We start from the raw sequence: 27,843 nt of genomic DNA on the forward strand, positions 1-27,843 counted from the left end.
GGAATGTTGGGAATCATTAAGAAAGGGCTATATAATAAGACAGATAATATAATATTGCCTTTATATAAATCCATGGTACGCCCGCATCTTGAATACTGCATGCAGATGTGGTCACCCCATCTCAAAAAAGATATATTGGAATTGGAAAAGGTACAGAAACTGGCAACAAAAATGATTAGGGGGTATGGAACAGCTTCCGTATGAGGAGAGATAAATAAGACTAGGACTTTTCAGCTTGGAAAAGAGATGACTAAGGGAGGATATGATAGCGGTTTATAAAATCATGACTGGTGTGGAGAAAGTTAATAAAATTGTTATTTACTCCTTCTCATAACACAAGAACTAGGGGTCACCAAATGAAATTAATAGGCAGCAGATTTAAAAGAAACAAGAGGAAGTATTTTTTCACACAACGCACAGTCAACTTGTGGAACTCCTTGCCAGAGGATGTTGTGAAAGCCAAGACTATAACAGGGTTCAAAAAAGAACTAGATAAGTTCATGGAGGATAGGTCCATCAATGGCTATTAGCCAAGATGGGCAGGGATAGTGTCTCTAGCCTCTCTTTGCCAGAAGATGGGAATGGGTGATGGGGGATGGATTACTTGATGATTACCTATTCTGTTCATTCCCCCTGGTCACCATAGGGGAGAAGGAGCAGTGCAAGCTCAGATGAGAAATAATCGCAGTAATAAAGATGTATATTCGGACATTGCAGAAGGCATGCAACAACTCATCGGGTATGACCCAGATAAGCAGCAAAGCAAGGTGAAGGGGAAGGAACTCTGGCAGCCCTTTCAAAAAATAGGGGAGGCCAACAGAAAATCTGGAGCTGCCCCCAGACCTGCTGCTTTTATGTTGTACTGGATGCTGTATTTACTGAGGATCCCACCACCATCCTGCACATGAGAGTGGACACCTCATAAGACCCAGAGGAGGGAACCTGGCAGTAGTCACTGACTACCCAATAACACCTTTTTAGGAAGTAATCCTGAAAGCTGCTGAGCTTCCCCAACTCTCACTGAACATGATGGGGCCTTAATGCGTCACAGGAAGTACTTAGCATTTCACAGAATTAGGCCCTTAAATTGTATATCTGTAGTGTTTATTTCATAACATTGTATTGCAGCCATCAATGCCTCTGTCTTCACTGCAATAAAAGTTTCTTTTTACATTATAACTATCTCAAAGTAAAATTTTAGTGGAGACAAGACACAAGTACTTTTCACCTCGATATAGCTAGTTGAGATCAACCCTGTTTCCTCTTCCTGGGGTGACCTTGACTAGCTTGACACTAAAAACTGGAATACCTTGTCTCCTCTAGGATTTTACACTGAGATTGTTATCTTGATGTAAAAACACCTTTTTTTGCCATGAAGACATAGCTTATCTACATTACATATACTTCCTTATGGTCTACATTTCATTTGACTTTTTGCTAAGACTGCCAAAAAGGTTGTAAAAATGTTGGTATTATTTTGTACTCTGGGCACTTGTGCATCAGGAAATACACTGGGGTCACTAATTCTTACTATAAAGGCCTCTAAACCAGTGGTTCTCAACCAGGGGTATGTGTACTCCTGGGTACACAGAGGCCTTCCAGGGGGTAACTCATCTAGATAGTTGCCTAGTTTTACAACAGGCTACATAAAAAGAACTAGTGAAGTCAGTACAAACTAAAATTTCATACAGATAATGACTTTAAATTGTTCTATATACTATACATTGAAATATAAGTAAATTATTTATATGCCAATCAATTTATAATATGGTAAAAATGAGAAAGTAAGCAATTTTTCAATAATAATGTGCTGTAACACTTGTATTTCTATATCTGATTTTGCAAGCAAATTGTTCTTAAGTGAGGTGAAACCTGGGGGTATGCAAGACAATTCAGACTCCTGAAACGGGTACAGTAGTTTGGAAAAGTTGAGAGCCACTTCTCTCAACAACCATTAGATGGTAAAAATGTTGGTTGTTACCAATCTGGGGTAAATATAGACCAGCTGCCCAAATCTTAAAGTCTCTGGATCCCAACCTTACCAATCTCCTGATCTATCCACTATCCTGACTATGCAGACTCCACATTTGGGTTCTCCAAATAGATGATGATGATAATAATTATAAAAAGGATATGATAGCAGAGTTGTTATTATTAAAACTGAAGTGGCTTGGATAATACATTGTGAAAACTCCCTTTCCACTTACAAGAATCAGTTGTATCCAGTTCTAATTTAAACTCTCGAAAGACTGAGGGAATGAAAAATGACACAAATTTCTATTTCAAGTAAATTTTTTATTGCTTTTTAAAGAGATGGGTGCTGTTTTACAGGATAAAAAGAAGAATGTGGAAAGGTTAAGGAACTGTAATTTATACAGTTTAAAGAAATAAGCAGAAGGGAAAATTTAATAGCACCATACATGGAAATGATAGTGAGGGAAGATTTATTCAAGGTTGCCCAAGGATGTATTACAAGAAGTTAATGGCCTCAAACTAAAGAAGGGGACATCAAGATTCGATATAATAAAACATTTTTTAACAGAGCAAGTTGACATTGGAGCAGTCTTTCAAGAAATGTCATTGAAGTGCCATCACTGGAAATGTTCAGAAACTGATTAGATAACACTCTCAAAGGAATAGTTAGGGCAGAGATGAGTTATTGTTGGGATGATCTGGGGATGTGGGTGTGACAGTGTATCCCTGTGTTCACCCCCTTTTTAAGACTATGATAAATTGTGTACAAAGTAGACCTTCTAAGGTATCATCTGAAAACTCATGATTTCCTGATATTTATTGTCCTGGTAAAATGTGTGTGGCAACATTGTATGTAAAGTTATAAGATACTACTGTATGATGTTACTAAGACACAGTTCATATCTGGGGAAGCAGCCACAAACCATTTCCTCAGAGACAAAGGCAAACTAACACCTCAGCCAGGTGTCAACAAAATCAAATGGACTATTACCTGTTTAAGTGGCCGTTCTTTGGCAAGAAAAAGGTGTGAGTGAGAAATTTACGTCTTGGCAAAGAAACAGCTGGAGGTTCCTATCCCCACATACTTTCTGTGATGTCTCCTGAACCCCAGCTGGAGATGATTCTCAAAGAAGTAGAAAATGTATAAGAATGGGGAACGGATCAACCCCAAGATATCTCTCCCTTCATCTCTACCCACAGCACTTGAAGGAAAAAGGAAGCATCATTGGACTGGGGAGAGATCCTGGCAGAAAGGAATTCAGCCAGTAAGAACATGCTAGAACAGTGGTCTCTTTTTACGCCCAAGATCACTTTTTGAATCTAAGGGCAACCCAGCATCTAACTCGCCCCTTCCTCGAGGCCCTGGCCCTTCCCCAAAGCTCCAACCACTCCATCCCCCACTCTCTCTGTCGCCTGCCCTCCCCCACCCTCACTCACTTTCACCGGGGTGGGCAGGGGTTTGGGGTTCAGGAGGGGGTGTGGGCTCTGGGCTGGGGCCGAGGGGTTCGCAGTGTGGGAAGGAGCCTGGTCTGAGCCTGGGGCAACAGGTTGGGATGCAGGAACGGAAGAGGGGTATAAGCTCTAGGAGAGAGTGTGTGTGCAGGAGGGGGTTAAAGGTGCTGGCTCTGGAAGGAGGTCAGGGCTGGGCCAGAGTGTTGGGGGGCAGGAGAGGGTACAGGGTGCTGGCTCTGGGAGGGGGGTCAGGGCTGGGGCTTGGGGTGCAGGAGAAGGTTCGGGGTGCAAGAAGGGGCATGAGTGCTGGCTCTTGGAGGGAGCTCAGGGTGGGGTTTAGAGTGCAGGAGGGGGTATAGGGTGCTGGCTCTGGGAGGGGATCAGGGCTGAGGCAGGGGGTTGGGGTGCAGGAGGCGGTACAGGGTGCTCGCTCTGGGAGGGGGCTCAGGATGGGGCTTGGGGTGCAGGCTCTGGGAGAGGGCTCAGGGATGGGGGTTCGGGTGCAGCCTCCTGCCGAGCAGCACTTATGTTCAGTGGCTCCTGGTCGGCAGCACAGCAAGGCTAAGGCAGGCTCCCTGCCTACCCCAGCCCCACACAGCTCCCGGAAGGGGCCAACGTAACCCTGTGGCCCCTGGGGGAGCCTGAAGTCTCTGTAAGCACCACCCCCGCAGCTCTCCCAGCCAATGGGAGCTGCAGGGGTGGTGCTTGCAGGCAGGAGCAGCGCGCGGAGGGAGACCCTTGCCCCCCCTCCCAGCTGTGGGGCTGCGCTGGCCTCTTCTGGGAGCGGCATGGGGCTGGGGTAGGCAGGGAGTCTGCCTTAGCGGCAGCCACACTTCACTGACAGAGATAGCAAACGATGGGGAGATCCTCTAGGATCGACCAGTCTATTGCGATCAACCAATTGGTGACCACTGTGCTAGAACATGTGGTGAGAGAGACTTTTGCTTTGAATTCACTTAGCTTGTTAAGTTAGGTATTAGCTGCATTTATTTTCTTTTAACCAATTCTGACTTTTATGCCTCATTACTTGTAATCACTTAAAATCTATCTTTCTGTAGTTAATAAACTTGTTTTATCTGAATTGGTGTGCTTGGAATGAAGTGTTTGAGAAACTCCTTTTGATAGAACAGGATTTCTGCATATCATAAGAACATAAGAATGGTCATACTGGGTCACACCAAAGGTTCATCTAGCCCCGTATCTGTCTTCTGACAGTGGCCAATGCCAAAGGGAATGCCTACGGTCAAACTTTCTACAGTAGACATTTTTGGGTCCATCCACCACTTTAATGACAACAGATGGAATGTGAACCAGCATACCCAGATGATGTGTGCATGGCTGTTGTAAAGGCTTCAACCACCCTTTTCGCATGCAGCACAGGTGAAATCTGGCATGCTGAGTCATGAAGATGCGAGATACCTATGGCTCTGAAGTCTGAGACATGTTCTTACTGATGTTCAGGTATGAGCCTGGAGATGGGTGTGTAAGTCGAGTATGATTTGGAATCTTTCTTGAGGTATATAAACCATCAGTACTGCAGAGTCCAGAATACCCCCAGTGAATTCTATTTTTTTTTCTTGTGGGATCAGTATTGGCATGTCCATGTTTACTTTAAGACCTAATTGGGAAAATAGAAATAGAATTTGCTGTATGAAGTCTGCTACTTGTTCACAGGTTTCAGAGTAGCAGCCGTGTTAGTCTGTATTCACAAAAAGAAAAGGAGTACTTGTGGCACCTTAGAGACTAACAAATAAATTTGTTAGTCTCAAAGGTGCCACAAGTACTCCTCTTCTTTTTACTTGTTCACAGAATTCCTACAATTCAGCCTAGCATGGCCGAATACAAAGCCACGGGGTTCAAGAGAGTTTGCATTCAGCATGGCTAAGCCATGCCACCACTGCCCATCTTACCATGACTATGCTACTATTTCTAGCAATAGCTCTCATTGAGTTAGCACGAGTATGTGTACATGAGCTGGGAATCACACCCCTATTTCCTAGGTGTAGCCTAAATATCCAACTATCTGTTTAAACAAATATGAAAGTGACAGTAATTTCAAGCTCCAACTTATAGCAATGGATGGTGAGCAGGAACTGAGGGGCCACTGGAGTTGTCCCACCCTTTATGCTCTCAGTTGGAAGCACAAGGACACTCAGGATACAGCAATACCCCAATGGACACTGCTGCCAAAAGAATCTGTCTTGAATATATTGGGTACACGGGCACCAACAATGGAATATACATGTGGACAAGCACTTGAAGAAGAATTTGATCTTTAACATCTAACTCAAGGTAGAAATAAGTCTCCAGGTAGCTAGGATGTAGAAGTAGTCCTCATCATAATGCTCTGTATCTAGGTTAATGTTTTTAAATGTTTGCATGACTCATTTGTCATGCACTTTGCAGACTCTCCAGAAAAATGCTAATGCAAGTAGTTGTGTGCAATCCTGGAGTCTTAAATGGGGGCTTCCTGCTCTGCAAGGTGAATTCCACTGAAAAACATTGAATTCCTGTAAAAATAATTCTGTCCCTTTCTACAGGAGAGGTGAAATTTTAAGCTAATAGGACCATATGCATTTGTACTTAAACCAATAAACTAATGTTTTACATAAACATTTGCTTAATACTAGGAATAATTAACATTTGATTTTTAAAATATATTTAATCAAGAAATGTCCTGGCACAAACAAAACAGCCCTGCTCCAGGACGACTGACTACTTATTTTCTACCTGAGAAAGGCCAAAATTAGTCAGAGCTAATCAGAAATCCTTAAAAGGGCCCTGTATGAGAGTCTGTATTAATGAAGATCTTTTCTTTGTATTGCCAAAGTGAAGTGCTAGGTGTCTAACCTTACACATCATGTACTTATCTCTACTGCGTCAATAGCAGCCTGTCCTACTGACTGAAGTGCTCTGTCAAAAGGTGATTTAAGATACACAATGTCCCAGTGAAATGTAACACCAAGGAAGTTAATGCTGGGTACACATCCTTGGCTGAAAATCATGTATGTGTTGATGAAGTGGGTTGCAGATAAACTTAATAAAAAAACTTATCAAGACGGGGTGAAGAGTCATCTACTGATGCTGTACTCATAGCTTATGAAACAACCTGGTATAAGTTTTGCGATAATAAGAAGCAAGCAAGTCAGTCAGCCTCTGATCATTAACTTGCTATTTCATTAGAATTCATTAGAACAGCTGAAGTTCTCACTCACAGTGATCAACCATATTTTGTGTGACAGATATGGCAATTTTCTGCAGTACCTTTAGGAGATGGTACTATATAAAGTTTATGTATCACTGTGGGCCAAGCCCTCCAGGAATTAAGAACAATAGAGCATGATTAGGCAAATTTATTCAGGTTGTGACTCCTCCAGAGAGGCTCACAAATACTAGTTCAAACTGGATTCTCCAGAGATCAAAAGACAAAGAAAGGACTTCTGGAAAAACAGCCTCACTTTAAACTGATTCAGGGCCTTCCTTCTGATCCAGAAAACAAACAGGACATTCTGTCCAAGGGGGATCTCAATCCTTACAAGTTTTGAAGAACTGATCCTCTACCAGAACCCCTTCTGGAGTTGAGGGGTTGGGGTGATCACTGGTAAGCTTATTAGCATGCATGTAGGTTCTTTTATTGTTTTTAAAATGTTTTCCCTGTAATGTTTTCACCTTAAGAATAAACATGCTTGTTTAGAAAGAGGTGAGTGGAAACGTGTAACTGGGGGCAATTACACAGTTTATAATCTCTTAGGAGAAAGCAAAGCAGGCTTGCTCAGGCAGTCTGACCTGCTAGGGAACTCACAGTGTAGACAGGGAACTGTGCATCCTGGAAAAACCCAGGTCAGGAGGGAGAAAGACACAGGTCTCCACCCAAGAGAGGGGACAGCTGAGGAACCGGAAGCCTAAAGTGGATGCCTTTGCTTGACCACAGGGTAGAAATACAGGTGCAGTTGCCCTGAACTGTGACACTATGTTGTCAAAGTCCTAGGCAGCACCTAACCTCAAGTCAGCTTCCAGTTCTCACAATGGACTGGCCAGTCTTTGAAACAGAAAAGCAGATTAGCACTGATAAGGCCTCAACTGGAGTACTGTGTCCAGCTCTGGGTGTCACATTTCAGGAATGATGTGAACAAATTCAAGAAAGTCCAGAGGAGAGCAACAAAAACGATTAAAGGTCTAGAAAACATGACCTAGGAGCAAAGATTGAAAAAACTGGGTTTGCTCAGTCTGGAGAAGAGAAGACTGAGGCTGTGCCTACACTGCACTTTCGTCAGTAAAATTTTGTCAGTCAGAGGTGTGAAAAAAACCCATACCCCGACCGACACAAGTTTTACCAATGAAAAGCGCCAGTCTGGACAGTGCTTTTTTGGCAGGAGACGCTTTCCTGCCAACAAAACTACCACCCCTCGTTGAGGGTGGTTTTATTTTGTTGGCAGAAGAGCTCTCTCTTGTTGACAAAGAGTGGCTACCCTGCGTACCTTACAGCGGCACTGCTGTGCCGCTGTAAGATGCGCAGTGTAGACAAAGTTGTCAGGTACAGAAAAGGTTGTTACATGGAGGAGGATGAAAAATTGTTCTCCTTAACCTCTAAGGCAAGGACAAGAAGCAATGGGCTTAAATCGCAGCAAGGGAGGTTTAGGTTGGACATTATGAAAAACTTCCTACCAGTCAGGGTAATTAAGCACTGAAACAAATTGCCTAGGGAGATTGTAGAATCTCCATCTTTGGAGGTTTTTAAGAGCAGGTTAGAGAAACTCCTGTCAGGGATGGTCTAGTTATTATTTAGTCCTGCCTTGAGTGCAGGGGACTGAACTAGAAGACCTACTGAGGGCCCCTTCCAGTCCTACACTTCTGTGATTCATTGGTCAATGAAGTCAATGGGAGCTTTGCATGAGTGAGGATTTCAGTATTTGGCCATGCCAAGGCCCTTGGGATTCTGTTGAACAGCCTGCATTAAGAGATGGCAACATTCAGACTCTTGGTGGCTGACCAAAATATAGTGGCTGCATAGCTCCACAGTTTAAGCTGACACAGCAACAGGCACAATGGACTTCTTCCTTCAAACACCTCCTCTTATTTGAACATCCTACATATTTATTGTCAATGCTAGTTTGTACATTCTTCAGCAGATTCATGCCAAGTATCTAGATACTACAGAGAAAGATGATAGTGCACTTCAGGTCACTGATTGGTATCTCATGAGAGTGTTGTTACTGGATAATCTTTCCTTTAACAAAGTTAATGGACAACCTTGCCTTTAATTATGTTAAACATTTTCCAGTTTGTGCATTCACTGCATGAAGCAATCTTTATCTATACACCAGGGGTGGGCAAATTTTTTGGCCTAAGGGCCACATCGGGGTTGCGAAACTGTATGGAGGGGCCGGGTAGGGAAGGCTGTGCCTCCCCACACAGCCTCGCCCCTGCCCCCATTGGCCCCCTCCCACTTCCCGCCCCCTGACTGCCCCCCTCAGAACTCCCAACCCATCCAACCCTCCCTGTTCCTTATCCCCTGACCATCCCCTCCTGGGACACCCCACCCCTAACCGCTCCCCCCAGGACCCCACCCCCTATCCAACCCCCCAGTTCCCCACCCCATCCAACCGCCCCCTGCTCCCTGTCCCCTGACTGACCCCCAGGACCCCCTGCCCCATATCCAACCTCCCGGCCCCCTTACCATGCCACTCAGAGCAGCATGTCTGGAGCCACGCCACCCGGCCGGAGCCAGCCAGGCCACCCAGAGTGCTACCCGTGCAGCGGCGTGGCTGCAGGGGAGGGGGACAGCAGGGGAGGGGCCGGGGCTAGCCTCCCAGGCCAGGAGCTCTGGTGCCAGGCAGAACAGTCCCGTGGGCTGCATGTGGCCCACGGGCCGTAGTTTGCCCACCTCTGCTATGCACACATATCAATTGACTTTTATAATTGATGACACAGTTATTTGTACTAGGCCACCCAAATTATGCAGATTGAGAATCACCACTCAGCAGATCAGGGTAACAAATCTTTACTAAGGAAAAACACCAAAGCAAGCAATGATCAGTTACTTTACACATGGGAAGCTCACTAGACCACCACCACATACACTTCCAGCACCAGTCAGCTTTAGCTTTAGCTTCCCTTTGTTAGGCTGAGTGTGAAGAGGCATACCTCCATCCCAATCAGGAGAAGGCGAATGAGCTCCTCTGGGCTCAGTCTCTACCAAACAAACATACCTGCAGAGCCTGCTCCAGCTGGATGAAGAAAGCTGAAAAAGGAGATATGGTCACAGGAAGGGGCAGCAACCAGGAGGAAAGCTGCTGTGCCTTAGAAGGAGCTGACTCTCGTGACAGAGTAGCCACCCGCAAAGACTTACCAAAACCCAAAAAGATCTTTGAAAGGGGGAAAGGCTCAGAAGCTGCCTGAGTGTGACCCCCAAGAAAGGCTCTGCCTATCATGACTATTTATAACTTTTGTTATCTTTTCTTATGAATATGTATAATTTCCCACCCCGTCAGGTCTTTTTCAGCTCTCTAACTGCTTGTATCTTCTGTTGTCCGCACAAACATGATTACTCTATGTCTCTCCTACACATACACAACACTAACCATGATTACTCTGCAATTTCTTAAACATGTGCAACACTGCTTATGCTGAGCTGTTACATATTACCAGAATAGACTCAGGCCTGAATACGCCTTTGCTCCCAATGTTGTGCTGCAACACCTGCAAATGATAATCTAACTGATAAGCATTTTTAGGTCTGTCAGCTGTTCCATTACAGAGCTTTAGTTGCACACAAGACATTACCTTACTTCTCTGCCTATACCCCTTGGTAAGGCACATGAACAGATTGATAGGTTTTATTAAGGTAGCTTTTTAGTGAAGTCTTATCAATATGTCATATATAAACACACTGTTAATAAGCATATTTAAAAGCATCTTAAATATGTTCTCTCTCTCTCATTACATATATTGACTGAACTTCACCATTTATTTCTTTATAACTTGGCTTGGCAAGAATAAATTTTTTTTGTAGTTTTCACAGAGAACGATTTTTTATTTTTAAGCATTATTTTTCAATTTTTATCTATTGTGACAAACTTCCTCCTCTGCCTTGGTGGGTCTTGCGCTTATTGGCAGATTTGCTCACCTTGGAGCTTCACGGCAGCCCTCAATTTGGCCATTTTCGGGAACGCACATTCCAGGTCAACTCCTTCTGCGTCTGACCAGGAGTTGGGAGGATTTGGGGGGAACCTGGGCCCGCCCTCTACTCCGGGTTCCAGCCCAGGCCCCTGTGGAATGCAGCTGTCTAGAGTGCCTCCTGGAACAGCTGTGCGACAGCTACAACTCCCTGGGCTACTTCCCCATGGCCTCCTCCCAACACCTTCTTTATCCTCACTATAGGACCTTCCTCCTGGTGTCTGATAATGCTTGTACTCCTCAGTCCTCCAACAGTCCGCGTTCTCACCCTCAGCCCCTAGCGCCTCTTGCTCCCAGCTCCTTACACGTGCACCACAAACTGAAGCGAGCTCCTTTTTAAACCCAGGTGCCCTGATTAGCATGCCTTAATTGATTCTAGCAGCTTCTTGATTGGCTGCAGGTGTTTCAATCAGCCTGTCTGTCTTAATTGTCTCCAGAAGGTTCCTGATTGTTCTGGAACCTTCCCTGTTACCTTACCCAGGGAAAAGGGACCTACTTAACCTGGGGCTAATATATCTGCCTTCTATTTCTCTCCTGTAGCCATCTGGCCCGACCCTGTCACACTATTTTAATTTCCTCAGTTGTGCAAAATTATGGGTTTTAAGCATTTTTTCCTAATTTTATCTATTTCAAATTTCACAGTTGTTGGAAAATAAGGGAGGATGGGCTTAGGGCAGTGCTGAGAGTGAGACTACAGGGGGCTCCCAGTGTGGTCAAGGGGCCCAAGACACGTGGGTGCAAGGTGTGGGGTAGACTGTAGTGCTGGCCGGTGGTGCCGAGACCCCCAGCCAGGGCTGCAGTGCGGAGGACCAGCCACTGGCCACATCACTGCTGAATGGCTCGTGCCCAGAGACAGACCTTTTACTCCTGGCCAGTGGGTGAATGAGGGCAATGACAGCAGGGCTGCAGAGGGCTCCCTGTGCAGCCAGTGACATTGGATCCGGGGGGGAGGGGCACTATACGTGAGGGAGGCTGTACATATTGACTGTTATCTATGTATTTGTTTTTGTCTATTTCTGGGTGTCAGGTGAAAGTGACATTTACAGATTTCTAACGATTTCACTCAACTCCTGCCAAGCCCATTTATAACACACCTGCTCTGTAACTGTTAGAGCTAAAAACAAAATAAAAAAGGGGAAAAATATCAAACATAAAACCAAAAGCCAAATATTCAATGGCACACATTAAATATCTAACATGCACTTGATAAACTTGAAAATCATTATGAAATAATTTTATATCTTACACTACTAATATGCAAGCAACCACAAAAGACTCTAATACTTCACAAAGGTAGAGCTGGAATCAGTCCCATTTCATCATAAATTGTTAATTTGTCCACTTCTCTCTCTTCTAGATAACACATCTTGAGAATATTTGTCATGTAATTTAATAAAGGAAACTGCACAGCTTTAAAGTTCTTCCATTTGTTTTGAAATTAATAGAACCAGTGCTCCATTTCCAACATCCACTATGCACAAGAACTACATTTTCACAACCATTTATGTTTTAGCATTTGCTACTTCTGTATTATCTATTTCTAGATATTATTTCTTGCAGGGAGAACTCAATACTACTACTACTTTTGGTAACACTATTTTCTATCATTATGTTTGTATTTTGAAGCACATCCCAATTCCACATTTTCTGTTCCCTTTACATTGTACTAGTTTCACCAACACAGTGTATGAGGCAATAATTTCATGGCCCATAAACTGAAAGGAGTCTAACAGAATAGGAGTTTATACCGTGTTTCCATCAAATTACAGGCATAAGGCACTCTTTTAGGTGTATAATATTATTTAGTTTCATTCTTCCTTTTCTATTTGGTTAGTAGAATGCTTTTTCTGTTTATCTTTATGGCTTATTTTATTATTTTTGTTCAAACTATGTAAGCTTTAATAAATTCTCTTTGCAACTTTTTTCCACTGAGAACCCTGAAACAAAACTAAGTCCATGATGCCTTGAGTTATTTATTTTTTTCTACTGGAAAGCTATGCATCTGGAAATATAGGCACAAAGGAAAATTATGAAGCCCCCCAACCCTCTTCTCTTTGATATTGGACAGTGATATAAATTCTCTACTCTGAAATAAGTTATAATATAGCAATCCATTTTCTGTAAGAACACTTTCCCAATTACTTATGCCTTAGTATTGCCATAATTAAAGACTGCCCCTTAAGAATACGCTCCTTATTCTTTGTCCATATTATAGTAAAGGGAGATTTGGTTTTAGTCAAATCATTCTCCATTTGGATCTAGGGTAAATTATTTTAATTTTTATTTCAGTCTGCTATTCTGAACTTTGTCCAATAATACTGTTTATAGTTTGGAAATCCAGTTCCTCCCTGCATGGAAGAGAACTGTAAATTTTCCTTTTGACTTGAGGGTTCTTAAAGATCCATAAAACCCTACTTGCATTTTTTTCTAATTTTTCCAAGATTATTTTTGGTATTTTTACTAGGAACATGTAAAACTAGTTCTGACGGGTTGGGTCACAGAGATCCCCTTGGGACTGCCATCTGATGTGCTGAGACTATCTCTGAGCCCGTTTTCCCTGCCAGCTTGGGACTTCAGTGCCCTGTCTTTTGGAGCCAGATATGCTAATCTGCTGCAACACAGACCCAGGGTCTGACCAGCACCCCCAAAGCTACAGACTTAACTGAAAACAGCTTAGAAAGGACTCCTGTCTCTAGCACCCAGATACCCAGTTCCCAATGGGATCCAAACCCCAAATAAATCTGTTTTACTCTGTATAAAGCTTATACAGGGTAAACTCAAATTATCCGCCCTCTATAACACTGATAGAGATATGCACAGCTGTTTGCTCCCCCAGGTATTAATTACTTACTCTGGGTTTATCAATAAACAAAAGTGATTTTATTAAGTATAAAAAGTAGGATTTAAGTGGTTTCAAGTAATAACAGACAGAACAAAGAAAGTTACCAAGCAAAATAAAACAAAACATGCAACTCTAAGCCTAATACTTTAAGAAACTGATTACAGATAAAATCTCACCCTCAGAGATGTTCCAATAAGCTTCTTTCACAGACTGAAGTCCTTCCTTGTCTGGGCCCAATCCTTTCCCCTGGTACAGTCCTTGTTCCAGCTCAGGTGGTAACTAGGGGATTTCTCATGACTGCAGCCTCCTTTGTTCTGTTCCACCCCCTTTTATAGCTTTGGCATAAGGTGGGAATCTTTTGTCTCTCTGGGTTCCCACCCCTCCTTCTAAGTGGAAAAGCACCAAGTTTAAGATGAATTCCAGTACCAGGTGACATGGTCACATGTCCTGTGAGACCCCAAGCCTTCATTCTTCCCAGCCTGACTCACAGATAGGCTTGCAAGTAAACGGAGCCATTTACAACCAGTTGTCCTAGTTGATGGGAGCCATCAAGATTCCAAACCACCATTAATGGCCCACTCTTTGCATAATTACAATATACAGAGTTATATTTCATATTTCTAGTTTCATATACAAGAATGATACATTTATACAAATAGAATGACCACACTCAGATTATAAGCTTGTAATGATACTTTACAAGAGACCTTTTGGATGAAGCATATTCCAGTTACATTATATATTTCTTTATTAAAGGAGCCCTTTATTATTATAAGATATTATATTTTGGGGTAAGTATAAAATATTTGTTTTCTAACTGTCAGACCAAATCAATATATAGTTCAAGAAAGCCTTCAGAAAAGGCCACTCAGAGCAAATTTCTGTTTCTTTATCCAGGCTGAGGGGATGGAATTTAATGTACACCGTAGATTGTCTGAGTACTGTTTTCCAGAGATTAAATATGTCTGGTCTTTATAAATCTATCAATTGTTTAACTACTGCCTCTAATATTGTTGGCAATACACTGGCAAAATTTGTGATGTGTACATTCAGAAGGGAAATTGGCCCTTAGTCAACTGTTGGTTTTTCCTTCTTGTGTAATGGTGTGGTGATAGCATGCTACACAGTTTCTGGGAATGTACCCTTCCCTTGTATTTTAGTACAGACCCTGCCCAATAAAATGATTGAGTTCTTCTAAAAAGTTTTGCTTTTGCTTCTTTTTAGCAGTCTCGTTCTGGACTTTTTGTTTCAAGCTCCAGACACTGGTTCATCTAAACTAACTGTATCTTCTTCCAAAAATAAAGATGCTTTTGTTTTTCTCTAGCTGTTCTGAGGGATTTACACATTGTGATGCATATAAATTAGTATTCAAATCCTGAAAGCTGGTATAATAGCTATTGGATTTTTTGTCATACCTTCCTTGATTTTTAATTCAACAGATAGCTTTCCCATGAACTCTCCTAAGAGGATGAGACAAAATATTATCAGGTTTATTGACCTTTCTAAAGCAGGATCTTTTGACTAGCTTTATTGTGACTTTGGCTCTTTAGTCAACAGAAAATTGAATTTTCCCCTTACATTTATTAATATTCTGTATTGCTCTTGGCTTTTTGTATCCTTATGTAGAGCAGATATTCTTTTTGTTTCTTCTCTTTCAAGGAAGCCAATTCAGAATTTTTTTCTTTATTGCTAGATATTTAAAGCCATCTCCCTAAATTACAGCCTGTTTTCTATCTTCAGATTGTACTGTAATCATCTCATTTTACATATTCCAGAATTTCTCTTTTACTCAATGTCACTACCTATGTATTCTGCACTAGGATATCGTATAATATTGAGTTCTTTCCTTGTTTTTTCTCGTTTTTAGTGGATTGTACAATAGTCCCCCTCTAGGGGCATGATCTGAAATAATACTATTGTCTATCCCACCAATACTATAATACTACGGTCTATCCCAAGGTTGTAGCCCTTGGGAGGTCAGCAAGTTTTCCCATGTATGATACTGCAGTCCATCACAATTTCATCTTGTTTTTATTCAACATTAGATATACTTCCCTAACTCTTTCTGGAAGGCATATGAGATTGATCTCATGATTTGTTCAATTGCAGGCATTTGTACTGAGCTCTTTTTAGTGCTCTATTTCACTTGCTTGGGTCTATGCAAAAGCAAAGCTTGCATGACTCCTCAATGGCTACATGCTGTTCATTTAATTTGGGTTCAGTGACTTCAGCAATTGTGACAGAGTGCTGGCCAACCGCAGCTGTACCAGCACTCTGATCATTAAATCATCAATTACATTGCTCAGGAGTCATCCCTAAGGCAGGAAAGCTGTGCCTAATTTATAGATTGGAATGGTCTGAGGAGAGCCCCCAAAAGCTAATTATCCCATTACCAAAAAGAGGGACAGGGAGGAGAGAGACTGGCAGGCTCTTCAGTGTCAAAGTCAGGAAAGATCTTAAAGGGGGAAAGATACTTTCAGTCTCTCCCGCTCCTTAGCTAAGTGTATGCCATTGTAAATATAGAGCTGCACAAGTCTCTAAGGGTGGTGGAAAGGACACTGAAAATAAATTGCATGAGGTGTTTGACCAGAAGGTCTCCAAGCAGTTTGTGGCTAGAAAAGAGACAGGAGTGGGATGATGCCCTGATAGACAAGGGGGGTTTGTCTGGGGTCATAGCCAGCAGGAGGGTTCAGTGGCCTCGACACTGGAGAAGACCCTGCAAAGGCTAGTGAAACAGCAAGAGGAGATGCAGAAGACTCTGTAAGTTTTCCAGCACCACCTGGAAAGGCCGACATTGCCTGCCTGGTAGGCAAAGCAGCAAAAGAGTCTGCAGGACGTCATCAAAGAGCAAGAGAATGTGCAGCAGCAGTTACTGCAAAGGATAGTGAGTCCCTTGGTAGGGAATGGCAGCTGTGCACAGGGACTGGGCCCTGGAAGATGGGCTGCTATGGATGACCCCACTATATTCCTGGGTATCTTTGAGAGGGCGGCTCTGGGTGCAGGATGGGACAGAGGAGCCTGGACCCTGCGGCTAGGGAAGGCCAAGTGGCCTATATGGCACTAAGGGTATTTCTACACTGCAATGCAAGGCCAGGATTAGTGGGACTTGAGTCACCTGAGCCTGGTTAGCGAACCCAGGGCTTGAGCATCTACACTGACTGTTTACCCTACAGTAAGAATTTTCTAAACCAGTCTCAAACCTGGGGCTCTGCCATCAATGCTGTAGCACACAGATCTGAGTCAAAAGCCCTTTGACTGTGGTGCACTGTGGGAACACTTGACAATTCACCTGCCTACTACAGAAAGTTTGAACAGCCTGAGAACACATCCTGCTGAGCAGACGTTTTGGTCTGTGTGCTCCCAGCTCCCAAAGCCAGCAACATGGAGGAGAAACTTTTTGAAGAGCTTCTCTTGCTTGCTCTTTCACTCCCATGTCAGGAAATGGGCAGAGCTTCCATGAGGCACTGGTGGACATTGCAGCGGCACTTCCTGACTCACTAAAGGTACCTGATAGAGCTTATGATTAAGCAGGAAAAGGAGGAGAAAGAGGTAGGAGATGACAGAGATGTGGCAGACTTGAACTGGCTGATGCTGCTCATGACACTCAGTTTAGCTGCTGATGCCCCCCTACGTAGACTGGGGCTTCTGGCACAGGGCTACAAGCACAGATCAGTGGGATCACATGGTCATGCAGACCTGGGATGACCAGCAGTGGGTCCAGAACTTTCACATGAAGCAAGCTACATTTCTGGAGCTTTGTGAGCAACTTGACTCAACCCTCCAGGGTAAAGATACATGCATCAGAGAGGCCTTGCTGGTCCAGAAGCAGGTTGCTATAACAATCTGGAAGCTGTCTACCTCAGACTGCTATTGGTCCATTGCCAACCAGGTTGGGTTTGGAAAATCAACTGGGGGTGAAGTGCTGGTGGAAGTTTCTGACGCAATCAGGGGTGTGGTTTACCCCACGGTGGCAGACATAAAAATCCATGATGCCAGAGTTTTTCACTGGTCATATACATTCACGGACAGGCTGGGATACTAGTCCCACCAAATGATATGGTCATAAACAGAGTTACTGTCCCCTTTTATATTCTGGGAGACCTCGTGTACCCTCTTTTGCTTTTGGCTTATGAAACTGTACCCTGATTTCAGAGGACCTGGCAAAAGAAAGTTTAATTACACTCTCAGCAGATGTAGAATGGTTGTTGAATGTGCTTTTTGTCCTCACCCATAACTATTTCACATTTGGGGACAATGTATACCTGATTTGAAGTACCCGCATGGCCCCACATGGGTACCCGCATGGCCTCACAGTATGCCAACATTTTTATGGCTGACTTAGAACAAAGCTTCCTCCGCTCTCGTCCCCTAATGCCCCTACTCTACTTGTGCTACATCGATGACATCTTCATCATCTGGACCCATGGAAAAGAAGCCCTTGAGGAATTCCATCCTAATTTCAACAATTTCCATCCTACCATCAACCTCAGCCTGGACCAGTCCACACAAGAGATCCACTTCCTGGACATTATGGTGCTAATAAGCGATGGTCACATAAACACCACCCTATACTGGAAACCTACTGACCGCTATTCCTACCTACATGCCTCCAGCTTTCATCCAGACCACACCACATGATCCATTGTCTACAGCCAAGGATCTATTGTCTACAGCCAAGCTCTACGATACAACCGCATTTGCTCCAACCCCTCAGACACAAACACCTACAAGATCTCTATTAAGCATTCTTACAACTACAATACCCACCTGCTGACGTGAAGAAACAGATTGATAGAGCCAGAAGAGTACCCAGAAGTCACCTACTACAGGACAGGCCCAACAGAGAATATAACAGAACGCCACTAGCCATCACCTTCAGCCCCCAACTAAAACTTCTCCAACGCATCATCAAGGATTTACAACCTATCCTGAAGGACGACCCATCACTCTCTCAGATCTTGGGAGACAGGCCAGTCCTTGCTTACAGACAGATCCCCAACCTGAAGCAATACTCACCAGCAACCACACACCACACAACAGAACCACTAACCCAGGAACCTATCCTTGCAACAAAGCCCATTGCCAACTGTGCCCACATATCTATTCAGGGGACACCATCATAGGCCCTAATCACATCAGCCACACTATCAGAGGCTCGTTCACCTGCACATCTACCAATGTGATATATACCATCATGTGCCAGCAATACCCCTCTGCCATGTACATTGGTCAAACTGGACAGTCTCTACATAAAAGAATAAAGGGACACAAATCGGACGTCAAGAATTATAACATTCAAAAACCAGTTGGAGAAGACTTCAATCTCTTTGGTCACTCGATTACAGACCAAAAAGTTGCAAGTCTTCAACAAAAAAACTTCAGAAACAGACCCCAACGAGAGACTGCTGAATTGGAATTAATTTGCAAATTGGATACAGTTAACTTAGGCTTGAATAGAGACTGGGAGTGGATGGTCATTACACAAAGTAAACTATTTCCCCATGTTTATTCCCCCCCCCCCCCCCCACTGTTCCTCAGACGTTCTTGTCAACTGCTGGAAATGGCCCACCTTGATTATCACTACAAAAGGTTTTTTTCCCCCCCGCTCTCCTGCTGGTAATAGCTCACCTTAAGTGATCACTCTCATTACAGTGTGTATGGTAACACCCATTGTTTCATGTTCTCTGTGTATATAAATCTCCCCACTGTATTTTCCACTGAATGCATCCGATGAAGTGAGCTGTAGCTCACGAAAGCTTATGCTCAAATAAATTTGTTAGTCTCTGAAGTGCCACAAGTACTCCTTTTCTTTTTGTGAATACAGACTAACACGGCTGCTACTCTGAAACCTGAAATCCCACTGTAGATGTCTATGGAACAATTTGGATTTGAGTGACATTAATGCTGTCCGCGTTACTAAGGCTTCCTGTGCTCTTTACAATCTTTGTGAAGCCAAAGGTAAGCCATTATTTCCCGAATGGACCTATGACAGCAAGGGGCTGCTGAATCAGTACACTGAGCCCAGAAAGTGCACCAGCCACAGCTGAAGTTGGATACACCTGGGCAACAGAAGCCAAGGACCCTTTGTGCTCCCATATTATGGACTTGCCTGGAAGAATAGTACCTTTATGAATGTGCTTGTGGGGGTGACTGATTGCCAGGCAATGTACTTATGATTGACATGACCGCTTATCAAATGGGGGGTGGGGTGCTGATTCACAGTATGGATCAATGTAAGGAAGTGATTGAAGTATGGATTGATTTAGCTAACTGTACAGAACATACTAATTTCTAATTGTCCCTGATCTTGTGTTTACCTTTATTATTTTAAATACTCATTGTGTGATGCAATGCACTGATAGCAATACATTTTCTTGATGAAATAAAAAACTCTATTTATAAACATGTATTAGAAAAGTGCAATATTCACCTATTGACAGGCCGGTCAGCTGCCCATACCACACCAAAACACCAGTAACAACAGAACCTTAAAGAAAAAAAAATCTCCAAACCAAAAGTACATGAACAAGTGCAAATAGTGAAACCATGTACAAGATAGATGCGCCCTACTATGGCATGTCCCCTGGTCTCCTTTCCCTTCTTTCCCTGTTTGCCATGAATTTGGCACTGACAGAAGGAGATAGAGGCATCCACCAGAGAGGTCAGTCAGAAGACTGCATGGAACAAAGTTGCCCTGCTCAGCTCCTAAGGGACCCCTATTGGGAAGCTATTTATATCATAACAGAAAGATGTGGTGCTTTGTTTGAACCTATCAGAGAACCAAAAAAAGAAAACAAGTTTCCCTTGTTCAGGGGAATTATTCATCAGAGAAGATCCTCACAGCAGCTATTCAGCATGACTAGAGTATCTTTGGCACATCAGACATCACATGCCAAACATGCTCAATCAATCTGGAAGAATTCTTCAAGTATGAGATTCAGGCATTTCTACAATAAGTACCCCACAGGAATCAAACACATGAATGCACGCAGATAGACCTTATAAGACATCTAGACAACAAACAATCATCACTGAAGTTGCACTTGTCCTACTGATTTTTTACATGAAAATATGAGCTGGGGCAACAGTTCTGTGCAGATGCTATCACTTGGCACAATTAAGACGTTACACTGATGAAGTTTTTCTGTCACACATCCACTCCCAACTAGAACCCATAGGTGGACACTGATTTGAGATACTTAGTTTCTAGAAGGTTTGAAGCAATCAGTTGAGAGAAATATGGTGCTGGTGTTCATAAATATGCATTTTCCAAAGCTCTATACAAGTAAATAGGAATAGCTCCTGCAAATCAGAGGAAACAATACTAAACTCTTGAAGCTACCAGGTTAAAATGTTGAGGGAAACTGTGTCATTTTCACCTTTAAGATACAGCACCGGGTATAATCCATCATGCTCATATAATATTTGCATCACGTTCCATGTTCCAGATGCAGCTTATCACGTACATTACAAAATAATTAATAATTCTGTAGAGACAGCCATTGTGGCTTTTTTCAAGTGAATGTTGTACATGACCAATTACCCATGAGTCTGAACTGCTTTTGGGTTTGGTAAAAATTATAGATTCTTACCAGTCTGTGAAACACAGCCCACAGCCCTACACTATTTAACATTTTTATCATTGACCTGCATGAAAATATAAAATCATCACTGGTAATGTTTACAAATGACACAAATATTGCGGGAGTGGTAAATAATGAAGACTGACAGAAATGCTACAGAGTGACCTGGATCATTTGATAAGCTGAGTGCAAACAAACCATATTTTTAACTTTAATTTTAATATGGCTAAATGAAAAGTCATACTTTGAGGAACAAAGAATGTAGTCCTTATTACAGAATGGGGACTCTATCCTGGGAAACAGTGACTCTCACAAGGACTTGAGGGTCATGGTGGATAATCAGCTGAACATAGCTCCCAGAGCAATGCTGCAGTGAAAAGGGCTAATGTTATCCTTGGCTATATTAATGGAAATATCAAGTAGGAGTAAGAAGGTTATATTACCTCTTTATTTGGCACTGGTGTATCTCCTCTTCGATCTCTATTATTAGATCTTGTCTTAACAGATAAAGAGAAACTGATCACAGAAGTAAAAATTAATGGTTGCTTAGGCACAAGTGATTATGACTTGATCACATTTACAATGTGCACGCAGAATTAAGTCAGAACAGAACAGAACAGAATTAAGTCAGAACAGTAATATATACACTTAGTGCTTTAACAGGGCCAATTTCACAAAGCTGAAAACAATTACGAGCCATAGCAACTGGGAGGAAGAATTTAGTCAGGAAAATGTGACTGATAATTGGGAAGTATTTAAGAACACTTTACTAGATGCACAAAAAGCCACAATTCCACAATCAAGGAAGATGATGGTACTGGTTAAAAAAATGACCTGTTTTAGAGTGGAAGTGAAAGCCGGTATAAAAAAAAATCACAACATACAACAAATGGAAAAAAGGGGAAATTGATAGTAATGAATATAAATCAGAAGTTAGGAATTGTAGAAAATTGATAAGGGAAGCAAAGGGACTCAAAGAGAAATCTATGGCCAGCAGAGTTAGGATAATAAAGAGTTACTTAAATATATTAAGAACAAAAAGAATCCTGACAATGGTACTGGTCCATTACTAGATGAAAATGGAAGTCTTATCAATAATAATACAGAAAAGGCAGAAGTGTTCAATAAATATTTCTGTTCTGTATTTTGGGGAAAAATAAATTATGTAGTCTCATCATACGGTGATAACACTCTTTCTATTCCACTAGTATCTCTGGAGGATGTTAAACAGAAGCTAATAAAGTCAGATTTTTTAAAATCAGCAGGTCCAGATAACTTGCATCGCTGGCTCATTAATGTTGAATTTGAAGAAGTCTTGGAGCAAGCTAACACTGTGCCAATTTTTAAAAAGGGTAAATTGGACATCGATCCCAGGCAAGGTAATGGAGCGTCCAATATGAGATTGATTAATAAAGAATTAAAAAGAGGGTAATGTATTTAATGCAAATCAACATGGGTTTATAGAACATAGATCTTGTCAAACTAACTTGTAGTCTCATAAAAAAAAAGATATGAAGTTTGGTTGATGAAGGCAATAATGTTGAGATAATATAATTAAACTTCTGTAAAGTGTTTCACTTGCTACTGCACAATATTTTGATTAAAAAACTAGAACAATATTACAGATACTGGATATGAACATGAGGCTGAAGAGGATCCTAATGGGAGCAGGAAAGAATCCGCTCATTGCTCTTCATGATGGAACAAACGATACTGCTAGATTCTCCCTGGGATGCATTAAAAAAAGACTGTGCTAGGCTGGGGAAGACAATTAAAGAAATGGAGGCTCAGGTGATCTTCAGTGGGATTATACCTTTCCCTAGAGGAGAAGAACAAAAAGCAAGACAAGATGATGATGATCAGCAAATGGCTCAGACAACAGTGCTATAAGGAGGGCATTGGGGTATTCAACCATTGGGAGGCATTCACAGACAGACAATGGTTCTAATTGGATGGACTCTACCTGAGTAGAGCGGGAAATAGACTTCTGGGATGGAGGTTAGCACAACTGATTAAAAGAGCTTTAAACTAAGAATTTAGGGGAGATGGTTGGGAGATACTCATGTAATCTTCACACCCGATTCTAATATTGAGTGGAAGGAAAATCAAGTAAAAGGAGCACAGCAACAGAGAAAGGAACAACAGAGGGTAGGAGAATAGACAACAAAAGGAAAGACAGAGCCAGTACTACTGACAGTAACGGTCAGGTAGGTGATGATAGCAGTAAAATGATTACCTAAATTAGGCAAGGAATATGCATGAAGCCAAGCAGAAACAAATAAGATGTCTGTACATCAATGCAAGAAGCCTGAGTTAACAAAATGGAGAAACAAGGACTATTGGTGCATGAAGTGAAATCAGATATTATAGGGACAACAGAAACATGGAATAGTAGTCATAACTAGAACACAGGTACTGAAGGGTAGGTGCTGTTCAGGTAGCTGTAGAATAAGGTGGTGATTGGTTGAGTTATCTCCAGTGTCACAGTGGTCTAGGACTCTTTGCATGGCATAGATACATGCTTTACAGTAGCTGAAAGCCTATGCTGGCGTACAGGTGTAATGGCTGACAACTTCAAAACTGAAAGGTAACTGACCGTGAAATCCAGTGATGATCCAATCTATTCTGAACAAAAAGAGCTGTGAACGATGCTTGTAGCTGCTTCCATTGATTCACGCTGACTCAATGGGCATTCTAAGCTTCAGAGTGACACACACAGTGACAATCCTGGAATCTTATTATATAGATTATAGAAAGACTGTAGTCTCTTCATTGTTATGGTTATGTGTAGCTCTGTTACAAAGTGGACTATGACCACCTGTTTCTCCACAGTAAATTGAGTGAACCAAAACCAATTGTCCTTAAATTTCTTAAGCATGTGTATTCATATCTGCCAAAATTGTGTATTTTGAGAAAGTCTGGAAGTAATCTTTCAAGGCACTTTTGAGATAAGAGAGGTTGGAAAATCAAAAATACACTCTGTACAATTATCTTCTTTTTCTCTACACAAGGAATGGTGTCTGAGTACTTTTGAGATGGTTGGGGATTTTTGTTATTTGATTCATCTTTTGTGAACATTGGGAATTCCATGAGGCCCTATGAACATATAGTAATTTACAACGGGGGGGGGGGGGGGGAGCGGAATATGGCCACAACAAGATCTGTGAGCTATGACATAGGAAAGGGAATATAGGACTCTATATGGGAAGGAGGAGTCTAGAAAAGCTCTGAGTGAAAAGGAGAGGGAGAGTCTAGCACTGAATGGATGGGCTGGAGACAGATAAGGCCCCAACAAGTGGGAAGGAGAGGGAAGGCCTGGCACATGGAACTCAAATACTGCTGCTAGGGCAATGAGCACATATAAAAGCTTAGATGGAATAGTACAGACCTGGGGTCTGGATGTGGCAGAGCTCCAATGTAGGAATCTCTGGTCCAAAGCAGTTTTTAATAAGCAACAGTCTCCTGCTGAATTTATAAACACTGGAGTAGTTCTTGCATTGGGTTTCTCTTTGCTCCAAATTGTAACAACTCCACATAACATAGTACAAGTTTTCACACACCAGCAGTGTAAAAAGATTTTTTAAAGTGAAGTAAATCAACCAAAAATCTTATTAAAATAAAGCTAAGGTAGCAACTGTACTATTAATTGATAAGAATGCTGTAAGAGCATTTCATTTATTAAGCAAAAAACGTAAAGTTAGAAAATTTGGAGTCAGATTTAAAATCAAGTGTTTGAAAGACAGGAATTTAGATCATTGCAGTTCAAAAAAACCTATACATCAGAAAGTGTAGAAATATTTCACCAAGAAATCTACAAATAGGGAAAATCCTGACCCCTTTCCCCTGGCATTTTTCCCAGGGCCTGCTCCAGGCACCAGCGTTCCAAGCAGGTGTCTGGGGCAGCAATCTTAAAGGGGCGGCAGTCCGTATGTCGTTAGAGCGGCATGGTTTTTTTCGCCGTGGCAGCTTGTATCTTCACAGTCCCGCAACGGCAATTAGGCGGCAGTTCCCTTCTTCAGGCGGCAATTTGGCGCGCTGCCTGGGGCGGCAAAAAGTGTAGAGCCAGCCCTGATTTTTCCTCATCTGTTTTAATTAAAGTATAAGCCAAGACTCCCCTACAACCCCACAGAACGCTCTACATACCTACTTGTAAACTGCAACCCACATCCACTAGTGGTTCAGATTAGGGACTGGAATCCTGACTCTCATCCATCCTATTGGTATGGATAGCTCATATATTACTCTCTATATTTATTCCAGACTAAACCATGGCTCAATTCACCATTCTGTGATGGGCTAGACACCATACTCTTCTCCATTTATCTTCCCAATAACCATCAGAGACTTCACACTCCAAATACAGGCCAGAGAGCAACTTTTAAGCCAACTTTCCTGAATTTATGAGCCACAGACAACCTCCCCCACCTCATCTCCCCCCTGGCAATAACATACTCACCTTCATAAAATAGGTTTCAGATTCTCCTATTACTGATAGACATCAGAAAGGGAGAATGCATGTTATTATTATTTATTTTTATTGCAGTTAGTGCCAGATGGACTCAATCAGGATCACAGCACCATTGTGTTAGGCACAAGTCAAACACAAATGGACACAGTCCTTTTCTTGATAACAGCAGACCATACTGCTATAATTCATATATGCAGCAGGGAAAATGTAATTTTTTGTAGTATTAGCTCGGTGTTTCTTTTCAAAAAAATGTTTTATTTTAATTATTGCAATTTTCTAACATTGGTATTACAAATTATCTTTTTACAACCTTAATGACATATTTTGTTTTGAAATGGCTTTGGACAAAGCCATGTTTTGACTTTTCAGTGATAACAAACCTGTGTATTAACGTACTTTTACAAAAACTGGGATGAGTTGAACAAACGGGAGTGGGGGGTGGGGAAATAAAAGCTATGAAATATTGAGGAACTGCTGAAATATTTTAAATGAAATGTTGAACGCCATAGCTTGAAATTATTGTCATTTATTTTTATATCAACATTTTGTATGCACATGACAGAACCAATATTTGAATGGCTGTAGGCACCAAAGTAGATTTTGAAAGGGAGTCAAATAAAAAAAGGGATTAGCATTAACCGGGCAAATTTAATGCTTTTAACTAAAAGTGATTTTTTAAAAAAATTAACAGCTGGCCATTCTTTACTGTATGATCTGGAGCTTAAAATAATCAAACCAGTTCCAAAATACTATCAGTCATATTTGGATTGGTCAGAATCTAACTGTGCAAGAACTATTTCAACCATATATAGCACATGATTTATATGAGCTTATAAAAATAGGCTGACTGAGGAAGCTATTTGATTTGCTAACAAGGATTCTCAGTTGTAGTACTATGCATGATTCAAAACTAATAAAACACACCATTAAAGCAGCCATTTCATGATAGATGAAGGAGATCATTTTGGGTTAAAAAAAAATCTTGTTAGGCAATGATGTCAACCCTAAAAACAATAATAAAACCATTTGAAAAGGTTACTTACATTTATGGGGAAGGGGTTAATACACCCATAATAAGCCAAAAAGAAAAGGAGTACTTGTGGCACCTTAGAGACTAACCAATTTATTTGAGCATAAGCTTTCGTGAGCTACAGCTCACTTCATCGGATGCATCCCATGAAGTGAGCTGTAGCTCAGGAAAGCTTATGCTCAAATAAATTGGTTAGTCTCTAAGGTGCCACAAGTACTCCTTTTCTTTTTGCGAATACAGACTAACACGGCTGCTACTCTGAAACCTGCCATAATAAGCCATGACTATCTGTTTCTCCAGCTGTAACCTCTTGAAAACGTGTATAGCTCAGGCTGAAAACACATTATTAAGTTTTTGTAATGTGGGGCTTATCCCTGTGCGGTCCTGACCTGAGCTACTGTAACTCTGACCACATGCCAAAAGAACCATAGCGGCAGCAGGGTCTCGCTCCCGCGGCTCGCAGCCAGCCGGGCGGGTAGGAGGTAGGTCTGACTCGGCATTTCGAAGCGTGACAGCCCCCAGGGGGGCCAGCAGGGCAGCGACCCGCCACGCTCCCCCTGGCCCGTGGGTCCGGCAGCCGCTGCCTCCCAGGAGCTCCCCCGCTGCCCGGAGCAGGCTCAGGAAGACTCAGTTTCCCTTGGAAAACACCCGCCCGGCCCCGCGCTGGGGTTCCGTCCCGCTACCTGCCGAAGTGTCCCACGGAGTCGAAGAGGCGCTCCCACTGCGGAGCCATGGCGGGGGCAGAGGGGCCGCGTTGCTGGCCCGGCGGCGGGCGCGGGGAGAGTCATTCTCCCAGCCCGGCCGGCCCCCGCCGCTCCTCCGCCCACCAGAGCCTCGGGTCCCGGCCGCCGCTAACTCCTCCCCCTGGTCTGCACCGCCGCGCCCGAGACACCCCCGGGCCCGGCCGGACACCAGGGGCTGCCACAGAACTGTACCGCTGCCTTCCAGCTTCCCGCTCGAATGATCTCCATAGCCCTGGCCAGATACCCCGGGGATGGGCACCCTCTACACCCCTGCGCTCCGTGAGGGGTCCACTGGAGCCCCTGCCAGGCTGTGAGCAACTGGGGGCAGGGACTTTCCATAGTGTACACAAGGAGGACTTGTGGCGCCTGAGAGACCAATCAATTTATTTTGGCATAAGCTTTCGTGGGCTAAAACCCACTTCATGGGATGCATGCAGTGGGAAATACAGTGGGGAGAGAGAGATATAGAAACAGAGAACATGAAAAAAATGGGTGTTGCCATACCAACTGTAAGGAGACCAAATTACAGTGGGTAGGGCAACACCCATTTTTTCATATTCTCTCTGTATATATAT

At 42.7% G+C, this 27,843-nt stretch overlaps 1 protein-coding gene across 2 annotated transcripts in view; it reads right to left on the reverse strand.

The window, feature by feature from the left end:
* The window catches only part of SLC22A16 (solute carrier family 22 member 16), a 50,997-nt gene extending 23,626 nt beyond the window's left edge, over positions 1-27,371 (reverse strand). For both annotated transcript variants that reach the window (XM_037894630.2, XM_037894631.2), the window contains exon 1: positions 27,209-27,371. In XM_037894630.2, coding sequence (XP_037750558.1) covers positions 27,209-27,258 — 50 coding nt within the window. In that variant the 5' untranslated portion in view covers positions 27,259-27,371. The remainder of the gene's footprint in view (positions 1-27,208) is intronic.
* Between the last annotated feature and the right edge of the window lie 472 nt (positions 27,372-27,843).

The sequence above is a fragment of the Chelonia mydas genome, chromosome 3, assembly GCF_015237465.2.
Source record: "Chelonia mydas isolate rCheMyd1 chromosome 3, rCheMyd1.pri.v2, whole genome shotgun sequence".
NCBI lineage: Eukaryota > Metazoa > Chordata > Testudines > Cheloniidae > Chelonia > Chelonia mydas.